General features: G+C 40.2%; 1 protein-coding gene across 1 annotated transcript; it reads left to right on the top strand.

Annotated features, from left to right (window-relative positions):
- Positions 1–6,430: 6,430 nt before the first annotated feature.
- LOC121388768 (egalitarian protein homolog) lies at positions 6,431–18,445 on the top strand. The gene is made up of 5 exons (XM_041520261.1): positions 6,431–6,577; positions 13,966–14,254; positions 16,704–16,784; positions 17,015–17,262; positions 17,685–18,445. The coding sequence occupies exons 2-5, from the start codon at positions 13,979–13,981 to the stop codon at positions 17,869–17,871; spliced, it is 792 nt and encodes a 263-aa protein (XP_041376195.1). The 5' UTR covers positions 6,431–6,577; positions 13,966–13,978; the 3' UTR covers positions 17,872–18,445.
- Positions 18,446–19,637: the final 1,192 nt, after the last annotated feature.

The raw sequence follows: 19,637 nt of genomic DNA, 5'->3' as shown, positions 1-19,637 counted from the left end.
AGGTGTGTGCCCAGGACAGTGTGCTTGAACCTTAATCGGATATAACTACGAAAATAAGTTGAAATGTAAATGACGGAATCGACCACTATTTTGCCAAATACCTATTGGACTCTGCATTGTGCAGAGATACGGTCTTTGTCATGGATAACGGTTTTGTCGTTCAGATTTAATGGCCCAGTGGTTAGCTGTACAGCCACTACACGACTTCTCTCTATCTAATATCTAACCATTAACCCATATCGTGCACAGGCAGCGCGCTTCAAACGTAATTGGATATAAGCACGAACGTGAAATGAAATGGAATCTAACATTACATAGGGCCTACCAGTCTCAATAATATAGTAGTTAAACCATCGTCGTTATCAGGCGCAGATTCATGCGAGGGCAAAATGACCCCCCCCCCCCCCCCCCCCTATTTTTGATCAAACAATATATATTACAGAATACACAAAACATACAAATTTATCCCATCCATTAGCAATCTGATTAAAATTAGCTCTACTGGTCTCACCAGTAGATCTAACAGCACTGCGTGGAACCCCATGTCCAGGTGACATTTCATCTATAAATAACAATGTATGCGGAACTGTTTTTACGTGCACATATCCAACTAAGGTTCAGGCACGCCCACCCCGGACTTAGCCTCTGACCAATTCCGGGACAGGAGGGTAATAACAATTTAAATATCGACCAATTACACTTCGCCTTTCATAGCGTTATTCGGGAGCATACAAATTCAAAAAATATCGGGCGAGACTATTTATGCAATAGGCGAACTTGTTGGTCTATTTCAACATTGAAAAAACCGTGGAAAAGTACAGTAATAAACTCTAGATTGTATACTAGTATAAACAGATTTTATGGCTATGCAATCACGGTTTTGTTTTCGTCTTGAAACGAATTTTATATAAAATTTTATATTGAAATTAGTTTCCGGCATACTTCGTAATTCACCCGAATCATTTCGTATACCCTCGGCATAATCCCGAATGTTTTCATTCATTCATTCATTTCAACTTATTTTCTTGCTTATATCCAATTAAGGTTCAAGCATGCTGTCCTGGGCAAACACCTCAGCTAGCTGGGCTGTCTGTCCAGGACAGTGGGTTAGTTGTTAGTTGGTTAGTGAGAGAGAAGAGGGTGTAGTGGCCTTACACCTACCCATTGAGCCTTTAATAACTCGCTCTGGGTTGGAGCCGGTACCGGGCTGCGAACCCTGTACCTACCAGTCTGTAGTCCAATGGCTTAACCACTGCGCTACTGAGGCCGGTGAATGTTTTCAAATTCTTTTCAAATCACTGACATGATTTTGCAAGTAAGGTTTTGATTGGTCGAATGAAAGGTCAACTGGACATGAGCTCCAACGGGCTGCTGTTAGATCCACATTTTAATTAGATTGGTCCATTAGTTAAGCAGCTTTAAATTCTATTTTTAAAAACAATAAAGTGTTTTGGGGCCACTCTATTAAAAAATCCTGATTATGACCGGAGGAAACTGGGTTCGCATACCGTTACTGGTTCCATATGACCCACAGACTGAATTAATGTTAATTTAACTCAATGCTTGGCGCACACCTACCGTTTAACTTCGACTCTCTCGACTGTATAGTCTGCGTTAATTGGTAGGTGTGTATCGGGCATAAGGCTTAATTAAACCCTATCAATGTATCATCAGACAAGATATACGAAGCGCGTACCCGTGCCCAGGACTACGTGCTTGAACCGCAAGTGGATATTAGCACGAATCTAAATTGACAAACGTAAATACAAAAATTGTTGACTTCCAAGAAAATGTGACTAATATTACATGTGTTTCTCCACATTTTTATTTATTGATTCATGTGCAATATGTAAAGTTTTGATTAAATTATATTAAATGTATATTGTCAATGTGTTATTATTTTTGTAGTTTTGTAACACTTAAGTTTTCCGTTTATTTCACATGGTTAATTATTGTAGATCACGAGGTAACCGCATTTAGCTTGCAAAACATCAATAATCAGGTGTGGATGCGTGAATTTTAGCAGGGAGGGGACTAGACTGGTGAGCGTAGTTTATGGGGGGGGGGGGGGGGGTCGAGTCATGCTTCCCCCGGGAAATATATTTGGGGGGAGGGGGGGGGGAGATATTTTGCTTGAGCAACCTTTCACCTGCACACGCACCTCACAATGGCTCAACATTCTATAAAACGTTTATTTTGTTTTACATAAAACGAAAACATGCGCTTATACCAACCAACCCTCCACCCACATGTACAAACACGCACACTAACAAAACGTACACAGTCACACGTGTATACAATAAGCATTAGCCGTAGCCGAGTCTGCTAATGCGCCTACATAATTGTTCCATAACTAGGAAATGTTCCAGTGGTAATAACAGCTTATTGTTTTGCGTTTCAATCTGTCTTTTCAAGTATTAATCACTTGGGACGAGGCGGGACGTAGCTCAGTGGTAACGCGTTCGCTTAATGCGCAGTCAGTCTAGGATCGATCCCCGTCGGTATATCAAAGGCCGTGGCATGTGCTTTTCTGTCTGTAGAATGGTACATATAAATAGAGAATAACTAGTTAATGACGTCGGATATCGGCTTTATTCTGTGATGGTAAGAATGAGAAATTCCGAAAGGCTCTGACGAGCGGAATTTCGCAATCTGATTAAAATTAGCTCTACTGGTCTCACCAGTAGATCTAACAGCACTGCGTGGAACCCCATGTCCAGGTGGCATTTCAAATGGTAACAATTTAAATATCGACCAATTACACTTCGCCTTTTATAGCGTTATTCGGGAGCATACAAATTCTAAAAATATCGGGCGAGACTATTTATGCAATAGGCGAACTTGTTGGTCTATTTCAACATTGAAAAAACAGGGGGAAAGTGCAGTAATAAACTCTGAATTGTATACTAGTATAAACAGATTTTATGGCTATACAACCACGGTTTTGTTTTCGTCTTGAAACGAATTTTATATAAAATTTTATATTGAAATTAGTTTCCGGCATACTTCGTAATTCACCCGAATCATTTTGTTTACCCTCGGCATAATCCCGAATGTTTTCAAATTCTTTTCAAATCACTTCTAAGCTAATTTACGATGAGGACAGACGTCTCGCCATATACTATCTTATCGGAGGTCAGACTCGGGATGGCGATGTTCGAAACCCTAGTGGTATATGGGCACGTTAAACTAGTTATCATCATCAAATCACTGCATTCCCAGTCTAGAGCTCCTCGCGGTAAGACGTGTTTGTTTCGCTTGTGCACACTGCACGTGCTTTCGCGGCTCGACTTGGGGATCCTTCACTTTGTTGTTTTTATCAGCGAAGTGAAGTTTTCTACTGGGATGTATGCGGCCATTGGAAATGATTGAACGCTGGAACGCTTCTCGTTTCGACAGTCAGCACCACCAGGTTGGATTCTTTTTTAGCAAGATTCCTCGCCTTCACGTCATTTCTCCGTCTGACTATGTTGACTTGTTTTTTCGTGACTCGTATGACGGCCATTCTGCAGAACGCCACGGTTGTTCGCGTTTAGTCTCTACGTGTCCGAGCCTGTCCTAACAGCACTGGAAGATTGACCGCCCCACTCTAAGAAGAAATAGGCCACCGATCTTATCTAATTTCTTTTTGACCACCCGATCTATTTAGCGACCAAATTTAATGAGTAGAATTTTCTTAATTTAATTATATTAATTAGAGATGCGCATCAAAATTTTAAAGGCCCACTATTTAATTTTTGGATGTAAATTTCAAAATTGTCCGCTTAATTTTTTTTTCTGTCCCGGGACAAGCCCCTGGTTATCCCGAGACAGGCCCCGGGACGGACATGCTCGAAACTCTAGTGGTATATGAGCATGTAAAAATTATTCGCACTCGCACTCAAATCACTGGCATGATTTTGCAAGTAAGGTTTTGATTGGTCGAATGAAAGGTCAACTGGACATGAGCTCCAACGGGCTGCTGTTAGATCCACATGTAATAGTGGAGCTAATTTTAATTAGATTAGGAATTTCGCATTCGGCCTGAACAGGATAAAGCAAATATCCAACGTCATTAACTAGTTATTATTTTTATCCTGCAGACCATAAACATTAAGGACCGGCATCGGTGGCGTCGTGGTTAGGCCATCGATCTACAGGCTGGTAGGTACTGGGTTCGGATCCCAGTCGAGGCATGGGATTTTTAATCCAGATACCGACTCCAAACCCTGAGCGAGTGTTCCGCAAGGCTCAATGGGTAGGTGTAAACCACTTGCACCGACCAGTGATCCATAACTGGTTCAACAAAGGCCATGGTTTGTGCTATCCTGCCTCTGGGAAGTGCAAATAAAAGATCCCTTGCTGCCTGTCGTAAAAGAGTAGCCTATGTGGCGACAGCGGGTTTCCTCTAAAAACAGTGTCAGAATGACCATATGTTTGACGTCCAATAGCCGATGATAAGATACAAAATCAATGTGCTCTAGTGGCGTCGTTAAATAAAACAAACTTTACTTTATAAACATTAAGGAGAAAAGCTATTATTTCAACCACATTATACGATGACCTAGAGGTCAAATGAGCGATTTTGTAATGTAGGCTATGCTTTATCCGTCATCATATTCTGCCAATAGAAACAGTGGTTGCAGGATACAAGATTCTAGCAATGGGAAAATGTAATGAGCTTTCTCTGTGTCAAAACATAGTTTGACACCTAATAGCCGATGTATTTTTTGTGCTGGGGTGTCGTTAAACTTCTATTCTATTCTATGTGAAAAGTACCAAATGTTTGACATCTAATAGCTATAGTCGTGTCAAACAAAACAAAGTCTCTTTCTGTTTGTTTCTGTTTTCACTTGGGGCAGGCGGAAGGGACCTTAATTATAATTTTGTTCCTGGAGGGTAAGCTGCATTCAATAGGGTACTTGTTGATCCTACACCGGCCTCGGTGGTGTCGTGGTTAAGGACATAAAGCTGGTAGGTATAGGGTTCGAAGCCCGGTACCGGCTCCCACCCAGAGCGGATTTTAACGACTCATTGGATAGGTGTAAGCAGGCGCGGATTTAGTGGGGGGCCCAAGGGGCCCGCCCCCCCCCCCCCCCCTATTTTTGGGGTCAAGTTATTTTTATTTTTTAACTATAGCATACACTAAAGTGGAATTACACAAAAATGCACTTATCTCGCCTTCATGTAAAATTCTTTAATCTCATTGGTTGTTTGCCGTTGGACAAATCCCTTATCCCCCTGTGGGCGGAGCCAAATTCTCTTATACCCCGTCTGTAATTTCCCAACAGTTTCCAGCCGCCCCAGTTAATGCTAAAGCAATAATTAGATTATAAATAACATTGATAATCAATCAAGTATACATCATTAATTTAATTTTTACTATAAAATACACTATTTCAATACTTTTAAAAGCTGCAATGTTGAACTCGGCCACCTAATTACGGTCGTGGTGTTATTGTATTAATGCGCGATTAGCAACAGTTGTTTTTTATTTTTAATATTTTTATTTTAAATTATTAATATCTGTTTCAGACAATTTCATATTACAAACATTTGAAGTTAAAAACTCGTTTATCGATGGAACTATTTTTCGTCACTGGCAAGTGATTTCGTTCGCGTCCGCGTGGTACGGCTCCGTTAATAAATTGTTAACAATTATTGTCTGGCATTAATTTGATTATTTGGCTATATGGTTTAACATGTCGGCAAGATAAATTCGTTGTAGAAGCATCTCTCGGGGTATATGGCTTTTTATGTACCCTCTGTGTGCTCTTTTACCCCCTCGCCTTCGGCTCGGGGTAAAAGAACACACAGAGGGTACATAAAAAGCCATATACCCCTCGTGATGCTTCTACAACTTATATTATTTCCCAATTTTGAAGATAACAAAAACAGTATGACAATACAATACAAATACAATACAATACAATACAATACAATACAATACAATACAATACAATAACTTTATTTCCATGTTCATATATGTATAATAAAAACATAGTCTGGTTGACCAGCAAAAATAAAGTACATAAAATATTAAACGCCAAAAACATACGTTAATATAGCTATTTTGTTACTCAGCTGCGAGGAAATCGCGTTTCAGGCCACGTTTCGCCCCCCCCCCCCCCCTATTTAAAAATCCTGGATCCGCGCCTGGTAAGACCACTACACCTTCTACTCTCTCACTAACCACAAACAATTAACAACTAACCCACTATTCTGGACAGACAGCCCGGTGTGCTTGAACCTTAATTGGATATAAGCACGAAAATAAGTTGAAATGTTGATCTTACGACACGAGGCCGATGTGCCAACAATAAGTACAAAACATATATAGAGTATGGGATTCTAGGTGTATATCCGAACATTAATAGACTGATTATGTCAGAATACTTGTATGTATTCTGACATAATCAGTCTATTAATATTCGGAGATAATGTTCGGAGATAATGTTCGGAGATTGTGAACGGGAGTGAAACTAGAATTCATAATTATAATACAATGCGTCATACAGGGGTGAGTGCACTGAACAGTGTCATACCAGCTCCCGTTTAGACTTTGAACAATGTGGACTTCGAAGAACTAAATAAAAAAGTAAGTACTAAATGAGGAAATGGCGGCGTGTGTCTTGTGTGTATTAGTGTGTGCGCGTCTCTCTCTCTCTCTCTCTCTCTCTCTCTCTCTCTCTCTCTCTCTCTCTCTCTCTCTCTCTCTCTCTCTCTCTCTCTCTCTCTCTCTCTCTCTCTCTCTCTCTCTCTCTCTCTCTGTCTCTCTCTCTCTCTCTCTCTCTCTCTCTCTCTCTCTCTCTCTCTCTCTCTCTCTCTCTCTCTCTTCCTCCTCTCTCTCTCTCTCTCTCTCTCTCTCTCTCTCTCTCTCTCTCTCAAAGGAGAAAAAAAAAACGGATTTGATTTGAAAACATGGCTAACAAGAAGTAGAGGCGTGCGCAGGAAATTTTGCAGGGGGGTGGGACGAGGTGTCTGGCGAAGCCCGACACAGCGAGCTCCGCAGGCGCGAAGCCCGAAAATTTTGAAAAATTGCCCCCTTCTAGGTCTATTCTGAGGTGTTTTCTGCTGGCTAGCCAAGCTGCTTTCTGACCACATTTTTTTGGAAAGAATTTACATTAAATATCGGGATATGAAATTTGTTTTCGCACGCGCCTGGGAAGATAATTTCGAGTAAATTGGTTTTAATGTATTTGTATAAAAAGAGATTGCTTGATACAAAACGCAAGTCTGGAAGAATTTCAAATAACCTGGAATTTTGGTGTGCAAAGCATTTTATTGCATTTTTTAAGTCTGTTTATAGTGCTGATTGCAAATCCAGTTGATGCCACTCTGTAACGTTTGGGCAATTTGAGTTATTGAGCCTCAAAATGACGGCCATCTTGGATTTACGTAGAATTTGTAACTTAACGCTCGGTTATTGGAATTTAACAAACTTTTTTTTTAAATACCTTGTTTTTCACTGAATAAGAGACTGGTTAACATTTCATGACTGTAAAGTAATTATGTATCCTAGATTTTGGTCATATCCATATTGGATGTATTTTTATATCTAACTTAGTCCTCCATTACAGGTACTGATTACGCATTTTAAAAAACCACAAGAAGCTGGTTCATTATTTAATGTATTACCATGTATATACTATGGAGCCATTCAAACTTTATGTAGGCAATACAAATACACAATTATCAATGTAAAATATGTATGGAGTATGCACTGGCTTTTTCCAATCGGCAACCTAAGTCATTCAAAGTCATTCAGTCATCCGATAATATTCAACAATTACTATAGGATGTTTTCCTAACCAACTACCTCTGGCAAGCAGGCACATTCAAGTTCGCACATACAAATTCTCGATCTCAGTTTCACAGAGTAGCATCATTCTCATCTTCATCCTCATTGCATTCTTCATCATTATCAGATAAAGATATTGTATCCTGAGTATGTTGACTGCAGCATACATCAAACTTCCCTCGACAGTTACAGAGCATGGTGCATGCCAGTTTTGCTGCGAAACAGCTGCATCTATTTGTAGCACATGGTTGGTCTGATCGACAAGAACACTTTATTAGTTGCAGGATTTCTGGTGGAGCAGCTGATGCATTATTTGGAATTCCAACTGGGATCAATGTTTTGGCTTTTGCATCACGTGTCCAACCAAAATGTATTGGATCCAGTGATGGTGGATCTGGAAGAGGTGCTGCGTACCATTGTATTGCCTGGAAGTGAGCACGCTTAGCATTTTCCTGAAATGCCTCGGTTGTCGGTGGAAGGGATGATAACTGTGGTGCTGATTTACGTGCCTTTGCCGTTTTGAATGACCATGCTGTTATTCTCGCCTGTGTCATATTGTTACTTGGGTGCCCATAGCAGCTACTAATGAGGAAAGTAGCTTCTTGTACAACCTCTTGTATATCTGCATTGATCAGTCCCACTTTGTTCAAAGTAACTCCTGATTTCAACTTCTTGAGAACTGTTGCTTTTCCAATACCATGACATTGAGCAACAGTATCGCACCCAGATATTGCATGTGCAGCTAGTATATGTGGTACAATGTCGATGTGTTTTTCTACAGTTTGTCCAATGTCTATTAGCTTTCTTTCACCACTGGTAGCTTCCATCGTTATCGTGGCTGACAAATGCAATTTCCAGTAGAAATACACTAGCAGAACAAACACATCAGTGTCATCGCATATGACACGTACACTTTTATTCCCACAATGCATGAACAGCATGAATAAGTTGTTGCACGATGATTATATCAGCTTCTTCCTGAGTGGTTTTCAAGTCAGTTCTCTGTGTGTCAATGTTCTGCAACACTTGTGTTGGAACATCTAAACTGCCAGTTACAACAAGCATGTTTGACATGTCCTTTGATTTGACACATTCAGTGATATCTGTACATATGATGTCAATTAATTGTGTCTTGTTTTGAATGTTTGTCAGAACAACAGACTTGGATGGTAAAGGAGTTTGTCTGGTCAGCTTATGGGCCCTTCCTGCTGCTTTGCCACGTTCAGCTCGTGTAGTGGACTTTATACTATATGCATAGTATCGATCAAATACTAAATACACTGGACTGCATTTGAGCTTCCGCAACACATACTCTGTAACATTCGACACAACGTCAGAAACAGTTCCTTTTGAAGGCCAATGGACAATCCATAATATCGCAGAGCCATCTATTATCACTGCTTCTGGTACAGCATACAAACGTGCAGATACTTCAATGCTTGTTTTATTCTTCAATACAGCTTTGTTCTTTGCAATACGCATGTCACCTGAATCCAGAAACATTGCAGTCGGAATTGGTGCCAATTCATATTTCAGCACATCGTCCATTGTGAGTGAATCACGAGAGAGTTGCAACGCTATCACACGTGAGTAAATCAATGCTGTATCAACCACATCAACTTCTCCAACTGTGATAGATTTTTTTACTGATTCCATTGTTACCACTTTCTTACTTAGCGGTGCATAGAATCCATCAGGTAAGTTTGATTTGAACGTCTGTAACTGCATACAGCCTATCTCATGAGCTCTATCCACATTGACTGCATTGGTTGCCACTTTCCCGGTAGCAATGTTCACCAATTCCTCTGGATGTTCTTCTGGAATAAGTGGCGAGATACATGTACTGAGCATATCACGAATCTTCTTTCTGTCTTCGTTATCCAATTTAATTCTGGATATACTCTCTTCTTTATGAGATGTTACATGACTGGACTTGTAGTTTTCATCCAGTTCCACCAGGTCTTTCTGCAGCTGACTTCTGATGTGTAGACCGAGTGCCCAGCGCTGCAAGGCTTTCTGGTTAAGTGTAATACCTATTACTCCACCTGGACCATGGCCATATCTCATCATAGTTGTTTCAATCATCATGTCGCTCCAAATGGCATTCCATAGGCCTGGCTTATGTCGCATAACATGTTCCTTGTCCATGAAATGTTTAAGGAGATCTTTAGGCATCTTTGCCATCTTCATGGAATAGATCGTGCCATATCGGAAGTAGTTCCAGTGGGCAGCAGCTCCAAAGTATGGAAGCATACGATCAGTAGCCAGTAAGTGAAGTGGCCACTCACCTTCTCGTTCTGCACGGACATACAGCATCATGATCAGTACTGGTTTAATCAAGGAATCAAGCCAGAGACGAGTAGTACGACTTTGAATTGCTCTCTGCTCGAGGATCAACATCAGCGATTCGAAACTCTGCACATCTTCATGCATAAGTACTGTATGTAGAACTTCTTCAACCACCATCCTTAATGTGCGTATGTTCTGGGGGAACTTTTTGCCATGTAGCATATGGGGAACACCAGCAAATGCTGCTTGCATCACTTCTTGTAATCCTGAATTTGCCATTAAACATCCCCACACAACCAACAAATGACATTAACATGTGCATACCTCCGAGACGTGGAATAAACCTCTCAAATTCATGGGCATGAAACCATGTCATTTGCACAGTGATTTTATACAACTGTTGGTCATTTGTAAATATAGTGTATGCCTGGCCAGCTGCCTCTGTGATACGTTTGACCTCATGCATTGATGTTAGAATGGTATCAGGATCTGCAGGGTACATGTCTAGCATGGGTAAGTATGTCACTTTAGTTGCTGGTTGTAGTGTCCATCCAGCTTCTCGAACTTCTTTCACATTGAAACCATTGTACTCGGGTGTCTTATCATCACTGATTATTGATTTCAAAAACATGAAGTCAATATGCTGAGCCCTTTGTAATGAAACAACTTGATGGGCCAGCACTTTAAGAGCTGTCACTGCATGTTTAGCTTCACTACTTGGCATTGGTGGGTTCTTAGGACCTTGGTAATGACATGTGTCCACATCTTGAACTTTTATGTCCTTCAAGTCTACTTTTCGCAACCTGTTTATGAATTTGTTTGCTTCTTTGTATTCACTGGCTGATTCATTTTCCTGGGTTATGATCAGAGCCATATTGTGTGTTTGTTTAATACCATTAGGAGATGCGATATTGGCATCAAAGTTGTCACCAACAGCTTGCACAAGCTTCCCTCCAGACACTAGGCATTTTTGTTTCCCAGTTTTAATAGCATCAGCAGCAGCAGAGGCAGTAAACTGTTGGAACTCATCGTATGTAGTTGCAATGCCAAAACGATGCAGTTCTGTGATTAACTTCTTACTCTGCAGTAAGTTTGTAATTGCAAGTTGAAGTTGCGTTGGTGACTTGCTAATGTGGCTCGTTATTACAGAAGCCACAAAGGCTGATGGCAAATCGGGAACTTTTAATTCTTCAAGGAGTTGGAGTAGAGTTGAACTGACACCAGTGTTAATGTTATCTTTGTTAAGTCTCACATTGTACACAGATTTATCTGGTTTTGCAGTTTCTTTCACAATATCAGTAGCAATTTTCTTAAGGTAATTACTGTCATCATTTGCGGCTACAATATTTATGGCACATGTTTTTCTGAAAACGAGCAAACTAGCAACACCAGGTGATGACAATACAATTAATGCATCACCAAAATGGTCACAAACTAAACTAATCAGAGTTTTACGACAAAGACTACTACCACCATACTCCTGATACATATCTAGCAATTCTACACTATTCCATATGTGCTGTTCATCAAGCAACATACTGTTGATGACTCCTTTAAATGCTGCATCCACTTCCCCACCAGGATTTGCTGTGGTTAAAAGATCAATGTACTTTGAGTGCATGAATAGTGCTTTGCAGTCATGGTGGTACCGCGCATCTGCTGCATGAAGATCAGCGATTGCCGCAGATATTCTAATGCGCACTTGGTTGGACCACTCATCATTTCGGATGTCACACACAGAAAGGATGACATCCTTAAATGTTTTCTGGTTGGGACGATCCACAGTCCTCACAACTGAGTATCTTCTCCATCTATCTGCATGCTTAGGGTCACGTTCTGCACAACACTCGCCACAAAATAAGCAGTCTGTGATGAAAGAGAATGTTTTCTTTTCCGAACGACGTGTACGTTTCTGTGCTGGTTCACCTACTGCTGCTTCTTTAAGTTTCTTCTTTTTAAATCGTTCAATATGTGTCATTGATGTGTATGTAGACACACATGATCTGTGACACTGTATTGTTAAGTGTGCATCTGCTGTCAACTGTTCGTGTAAACGTTTGTGTAGATCATCTCCACGTATCTGACTTGCAGCGATTATGGACTTTACACGAGCTGGACCTACAGTACTGACATCTTCTTCTCGATTGCAATTAAATATACAATGTTCAGCCTCTTGTGTACTCATTACTTCATCAGAGGGTGGTACTCATGGCATCCTATTGGAAATTATATCTGTAAAGGAAACAAACATGCCACATCTGTTAAATGGCTCACCGTTTGACATCAAACAAATATTATTTAATATGGCTTCCAGAATCCATGATGGTGAATTATTTTACAGTTACTAAACATGAACCAGTACCTTAGTCAGTGAAACAAGTTGCTATTTAAAAAAAATTCCATCAAAATCCGTTAACTGAACGTGAAGTTACACATTATATGTAAATCCAAGATGGCGCCGCTTTGAAGCTTAATAACTCAAATTGCCCAAAGGTTACAACGTGGCATCAATTGGATTTGAAATCTATACTATAAACAGTCTCCATAAATGCAATAAAATGCTTTGCACACCAAAATTCCATGTTTGCCTGTCGCCTCATAACAGGACATATTGTCAGTGTGGGTGCCTCTCCCACATCTGGCAGATTAAGTGAGTCACAGTTATCACATACATGGTTTCCACCCACATTCGTTGACGGCAAAGATCCGGTTGCTGTTTGATGGATTATGATACATGACGTAGATTTTATTATACATGACCAGGGTTCTGCCAGAGGGTAAAACGGGTATGGCGCCATACACATATTATAATTTTTTAAAGTTAACATTTTGACAAAATTAATGATTCTTATCATTATTGTATGATTTTCTTAACCTTAGCCCTAAATGTAACCCAGCTTCTTTCTGGGGGAGGCCCCCCACACCCCCTGTTGACTGTGGCTGCATTCAATTTCACAGCGACATACGCAAAAAACTTTTTTCTGGCAGAAACACTGATGACGTAGATTTTATGATACATGACGTAGATTTTACGATACATGACGTAGATTTTATTATACATGACGTAGATTTTATGATACATGACGTAAATTTTACGATACATGACGTAGATTTTATTATACATGACGTAGATTTTACGATACATGACAGATTTTATGATATATGACGTAGATTTGTCTATTCACATTCTATTCTTACCTTGAATTCTTGAGAAAGCCACAGTTTACTCCTAGAGGCAGCACATTACAAACTATATTATTGAGTTATACATGTTTTGTGTGTTATTTATCACAAATAAAATTTATATGTAATATGAAAAGGAAAGAAAGAAAGAAACTACAATACTGCACTTTTATTATCCATATGGTTCAACACAACTGAGTTAATAAAAACCATACGAAGCACACGTGTGATAACAAGTGTAATGACGTAATTTTGGGAAGCGACGTTATAACATGACATTGCTTATCCAGTCCTAGCTCAGACCACAGGTATCCCCCAAACAATAACGTGAGATATGTTATAGTAACGTTATATAATAATGAGTACTATTTATATAAGTAACTATAGTATTTGTATTAGGGGTTTCTGTTTGGGGGTACCTGTGGTTCAGACTGCATGTGAAGTATTATCATTCTGTCGTCTCCTTCTTGTTGTGGTTGATATGAAACATTTTCAGACGGCGCTCGTTATTCTTTACAAATAACAAAGTAATAATAATATTAATAAGAAGAAATTATTACACTGGCGTGTGAGTCGTACTGATTTTACGCATCTCGTGTCAATATCCATGCATTACTCTCGCTCTCGCTCGGGCAATACAAACATCCTGACATTCGATTCGTAAAATCAACACGACACGAAAGCTCGTATAATAATCTTCGTTTTATTTACAGAAGCCAATCTTCTATGAACCATCATCTCGTACCAATGGCTGGGGTGCCAAAAACTTACAAAGTTATCTGGACTCAAGCCGAGGCTAAAGCCGAGGTAAAAAGGCTGCGCGCCTCGGCGGTAGTATCTTTTGACTGTGAAACAGTTGACTTCGGCGAACAACCACAGATAAGTCTTGTTCAGGCATGCGTCGATACCGGCCCTGTGTGTCTTTTCGATGTTCTGACCGACACCAGTGTTATTCCTGAAAGTGGGATACTAGAGCTTCTCGAGGATGGAGGAATCACCAAAGTAAGCTATGGTACACGATACTAACAATGATACGCTCAAAATCATCTATAGTTCGTTCTATCCTCCTACAAAAATGTTTGGGGTTTTATTGCTCTCTTTTTTTCGGGGGGGGGGGGGGGGGGGGGGGGGGGTATTTGTAAATGATTTCAGTTTGGTTTGATGTTATGAAGAAAAGTAAAAGTGTTTTGGAAATGACCAAAAAAACCCCCAACAATTGTATGCAATTTAGAAATAAATAACTTGTAGTAAATCCCATGGTATAAAAAGGCGTTCCCTGTGGGAAGTATGCTACTCCGGTTATATGTGGATTTATGTGGTTTCATGTGGATGATTACGGTTGTGGTGAGGATTTGCTAGTACATGTACTTCCGGTAACAAAGACTGATAAAAAGGAAAGTCGCACCCTGTAGGCCTACATTTAATTGCTTATTTCTGGTATCTATGATAATATTACTGTTACAATAACTTAATCCTCTTCACCAATAGTTAACGTAGACTAACGCCAATAAAAAATAATAGAAGAAATGTTTTATTTAACGACGCACTCAACACATTTTATTTACGGTTATATGGCGTCAGGCATATGATTAAGGACCACACAGATATTGAGAGAGGAAACCCGCTGTCGCCACTTGATGGGCTACTCTTTTTCGATTAGCAGCAAGGAATCTTTTATATGCAGCATCCCACAGACAGGGTAGTACATACAACGGCCTTTGATATACCAGTCATGGTGCACTGGCTGGAACGGTAAATAGCCCAATGGGCCCACTGACGGGGATCGATCTTACATCGACCGCGCATCGAGCGAGCGCTGTACCACTGGGATACGTCCCGCCCCAACGCCATTAAGGATCCTGATTAAAGGAACACACCCTAGTTACGGCTAGTTGTTAACCATTACGGCGTTGTTTTTCGCTATTAAACCCATTTTTTTCACAAATAAAATTGCACTTTACTTACCATTTATTATTTAGAATATACATTTCCATTCACCTGAAGTGTTTTTTGGTAATCCTGGTTTTTGTAATACCACAAAAATGCATTTTTCGTATTTCATAAATCGCACGCACGTCTGAGAAAAAACCGTTGAGCAGACAAGGTCTAATCTATTTTTAGAGGGGATATTTCCATTTCAATGTCACAGACGTTGGTATATCACGTGACCGTTATCATTTTGGTTCGGTTTGTTTTCTCGTGCACGGTTCGCGCAATCAACATCCGATTTGTTGTTGTTCATTTGTGATATTTTTCTTCACAGTTCGTGAACATTTTCAGTAACAATAAAGTTCAGACAAGTAAGTGTCTCAATACAAAACGTTACAAACCCTTAAAACCAATAATTTTGCTAAGTCTTACGATATTTGGAGAGGGGATACAACCAGGACAGAACAGTTGGAACATGTCCAGGAGAGGTGAAAGACACGCACCCCAAGTCTGTGAAATTTGTCGTGACGTAGGCATTGTTGTTCTTCGAGCGACATCTACCGGTGACATCAGAATACTAACTTTCAAAATTATTTCAAGCAATTGGGACATGGGGATTCCCATGGTATTTATCGATATAAAACCTGCTTTTTCACTCCATTTGATAAAAACGTGATCTAAGTGTGTTACAGGTTTGTAGATTAACCAAATTATAATTTATTTTCGCTGGATGGAACTAGGGTGTGCGGCTTTAATGTAAGATTATCATAGATAACAGAAATAAATCACGAAATGCACATGTTGCGATTCACCGTGGTATCGGTTTTAGCTACCTGAAGTAAATCCTCACCACAATCATAATCACCACATGAAACCATACAAATCCACATGAATCCAGAGTGGTATACATTCGATGAAAATTCTGATATCCTCAATCTGATTGAAATTAGATCTTATAATCTTCGCTTGGCTTTCCAATGTGCATGAGAGAGAGAGAGAGAGAGAGAGAGAGAGAGAGAGAGAGAGAGAGAGAGAGAGAGAGAGAGAGAGAGAGAGAGAGAGAGAGAGAGTGTGTGTGTGTGTGTGTGTAAGTATGTGTGGTTCTGTGTGTGTGTGTGTGTGTGTGTGTGTGTGTGTGTGTGGTACTGTGTGTGTGTGGGTGTGTGTGTGTGCGCGCGCGCGTCTGTGATCTGTCCGTCAAGTAGGATCTCACATTCTGACATTGGCCAACGTCATTTCCTGTTCAAGTGAATTTTCGTCTGCGAGTAGTCATTTGAAACGCATCAAGCTGTTGATAGGTCTAGATATAATAATGTAAGAGTAATGTAATCAGATCTTTGGATGGGATGAGAGATAAATGGGGAGAAAATGGTTGATAGAAAGAGCGATTACGATTGTATGTGTGTGTGTGGGGGGGGGGGAGAGAGGGGGGGAGAGAGGGGGGGAGGAGGAGGGATTTGACATATCCTGAACCCTTTAAACGTTTTGACAAATATACACCTGAAAATACTCCTTTTTTCAGATTATGCACGACTGCAGACTGGAATGTTCAATGTTTTTCAATCTGTTTGGAGTTGAAATTAAAAACATATTTGACACCCAGGTAGGCCAGTCAACTGTTGTTTTAAAGAATTATTTTGATCGACAGTGTTAAAAGTGCGGAACTATATTTATTATCTGTTTTAACTTTTATGATTTTATACTAAACTGAAACAGTTTTCATACACCTTATTAAATACATAGAAAATGCTATACTTGTGTCCAGTAGATACCATTTATCTTAGAGTTTTGTTTGTGTGGGTTTTTTATTTAAAAAATTATTTCCTGTGTTAGGTTGCATATCGAGCATTAGACGCCAAGGCACACATGCAAACGATGTCTCGTGCCAAGATGGCGTCGTTCACAGACGTCTGCTTATTGGTCGGAGTCCCCATTGACCTCTCTTTGAAGTTGAACATCAAATCCGCGATGGAAGTGGATCCTTGTTTCTGGGCAAAGAGACCGCTAACTGAGGAGATGAAGACTTATGCTGCCATGGATGTTGTCCCACTGGTGTCCGTTTACCCTAAGCTAAAAACAAGGCGAGTGTCCACGATGGCAGTAGGCCTATAATGTTTCAAAATGGAGAGAGAGAGAGAGAGAGAGAGAGAGAGAGAGAGAGAGAGAGAGAGGAGAGAGAGAGAGAGAGAGAGAGAGAGAGAGAGATGTACAGAGGGAGAAAAAGACAGGAAGGAAATGTTTTATTTAACGAGGCACTCAACACATTTTAATTACGGTTATATGGCGTCAGACATATGGTAAAGGACCACACAGATTGAGAGGAAACTCGCTGTCGCCACTTCATTGGCTACTCTTCGAATAGCAGTAAGGGATTTTTTTATATGCACCATCCCACAGACAGGGTAGTACATACCACGGCCTGTGATATACCAGTGGCTGGAACGAGAAAGAGAGAGAGGTAATTATTTGAAGTATGTGTATTAATGCTCATCTTTCTTTACAGGCTCTCTGGCTCGGGCTATGAAGGTTTTTTCCGCAACATGTGTGACGAGTACCGTTCGATGTCAGTAAATCCCAAAAGGGCCAAAGAATTGCGAACGCAGCGAGAGAAATCAGAATTGTTACACATCCTCGATTTTAATCCAAACTACCTACTGTCAAAAACACAGAAAAAGATTCTTCGAAGATAGAAGAATGTTGTGCTGCAGTCATCATTGTACAGGCGCCTGTGCAGGGATTTATCCAGCGCGGAAGGGGCGCGAGTCATGATCCCTTTGAAAATACGTGTATTTTTAAAAAGAAAATTCGTTTTGAGCAGGATGATTTGAACCATTGACACCACTCACCCTCCCTGCAATCACGGTTGTCATGGTATACATGTAACCAGGTTGTATTCTAGTGATGTTAAGCTATTGCACAGCACTAACATGGGAATCGGAGCTGGGTAGGATTAAGTGTGGACGGTTTTGAGAGCGATCGTAACCGTTCAAATGTCCGTCTAGCTCTTGAACGGCAGAGTACTCAGGCTAGAGTAAGTGGTCTGTGTCCCTCTTCTTGAAGACCACAAAAGTTACTTTTTTTGTCCAACTATGAAAACAAAAATAACTTTTAAAACAGGCTGTAAAATGTCAACCAAAACATTGCCACTTTATGCTTCGGATATTGTAAAAGTACCTTCAAAGCAGAGCCGGTTTATCCTAGTAGCACGTGCTACGGACCCCTCGCTGGCCCCGCGGTAATATGTACATTACCCCCCCCCCCCCCCCCCCCCCCCCCCCCCCCCCCCCCCGAGGGGGTTGCAAAATATGTAGCCAGAGTACTCCGACTGTAAGAGAGTTAGACGGACATTTGGACATAAATACGTGTATTTATGTCCAAATGTCCGTCTAGCTCTCTTACAGTCAAGTACTCGGGCTACAAAAATTAATATATATCCTGGGAAGGCGGACCGCTGTTATTTGTGCTACAGGTATCGGCTCTGCTTCAAAGTAAAGTATATCGCTTGCGTCCCAAACTACAAATATCATTCCCAAACTACAAATATCATTCCCATGGACCTGGTAATAGCTGTGGTGTGTATGTATGCAATAGTAGGTATGCGTGTGCGAGTCTGTGTAAGTGCTCTTCCATACCACAGCCGAATACTGTATCGACTGTGCCAGATATTTTATCAAGTTAAAGACGCCCAGGATACCAACATTATAGTGTTGTCTTTAGTTTTTACATGATCTTACCTGTCGTTTGCAAAGAAAACAGATTTGTCTATAACCCAACAAAGTTGAATGTTTTTAAACGGAATTTCTTAACATTTTTCAGTTGACAATTTCTGACAAATTCCATAACATTTGTCAGTTGGGTTAAGGTAATAAATGATGAAAGAATATCTGTTATAGACACTTAGACACATATTAAAACTACCGGTATGTTGTGGAGTCATATTCTGCTTACCCTTGAAAATTGTTATTGGTGGCGTCATGGTTAAACCATCAGACTACAGGGCTTGGAACCTACTGTCCTGCACCGACAGCCCAGATAGCTGAGGTGTGTGCCCAGGACAGCATGCTTGAACCTTAATTGAATATAAGTACGAAAATAAGTTAAAATTAAATGAAAATTGTTTTGGGACAAAATGTAAATGTGGATTTCAAGTCTTTGGGACCTTTAAAACAATTTAGCACCTATGTACCTAGTTGCAACTTCCAGCTTACTCCACCAAATCTCAGGTGGCCACTGGTGGTGGACATGGTTAATATTGACATGTGATATAGAATCATGAATAAAGTGTCTATTTCCATTAACTTGAGGATGCCCATCTTTTTGGGTCATATTGATTTTCAACTTCGAAATACTGAAAATTAAAAAGCACTACATCTAAACTAAAATAATACAACACAACAACAAAATAGATGAAGGTGTTTTTTTTTTAATGACACCACTAGAGCACATTGATGCATTT

Source organism: Gigantopelta aegis, chromosome 14 (genome assembly GCF_016097555.1).
Source record: "Gigantopelta aegis isolate Gae_Host chromosome 14, Gae_host_genome, whole genome shotgun sequence".
Taxonomy (NCBI): domain Eukaryota; kingdom Metazoa; phylum Mollusca; class Gastropoda; order Neomphalida; family Peltospiridae; genus Gigantopelta; species Gigantopelta aegis.
This window is presented reverse-complemented; position numbering and strand designations above follow the sequence as displayed.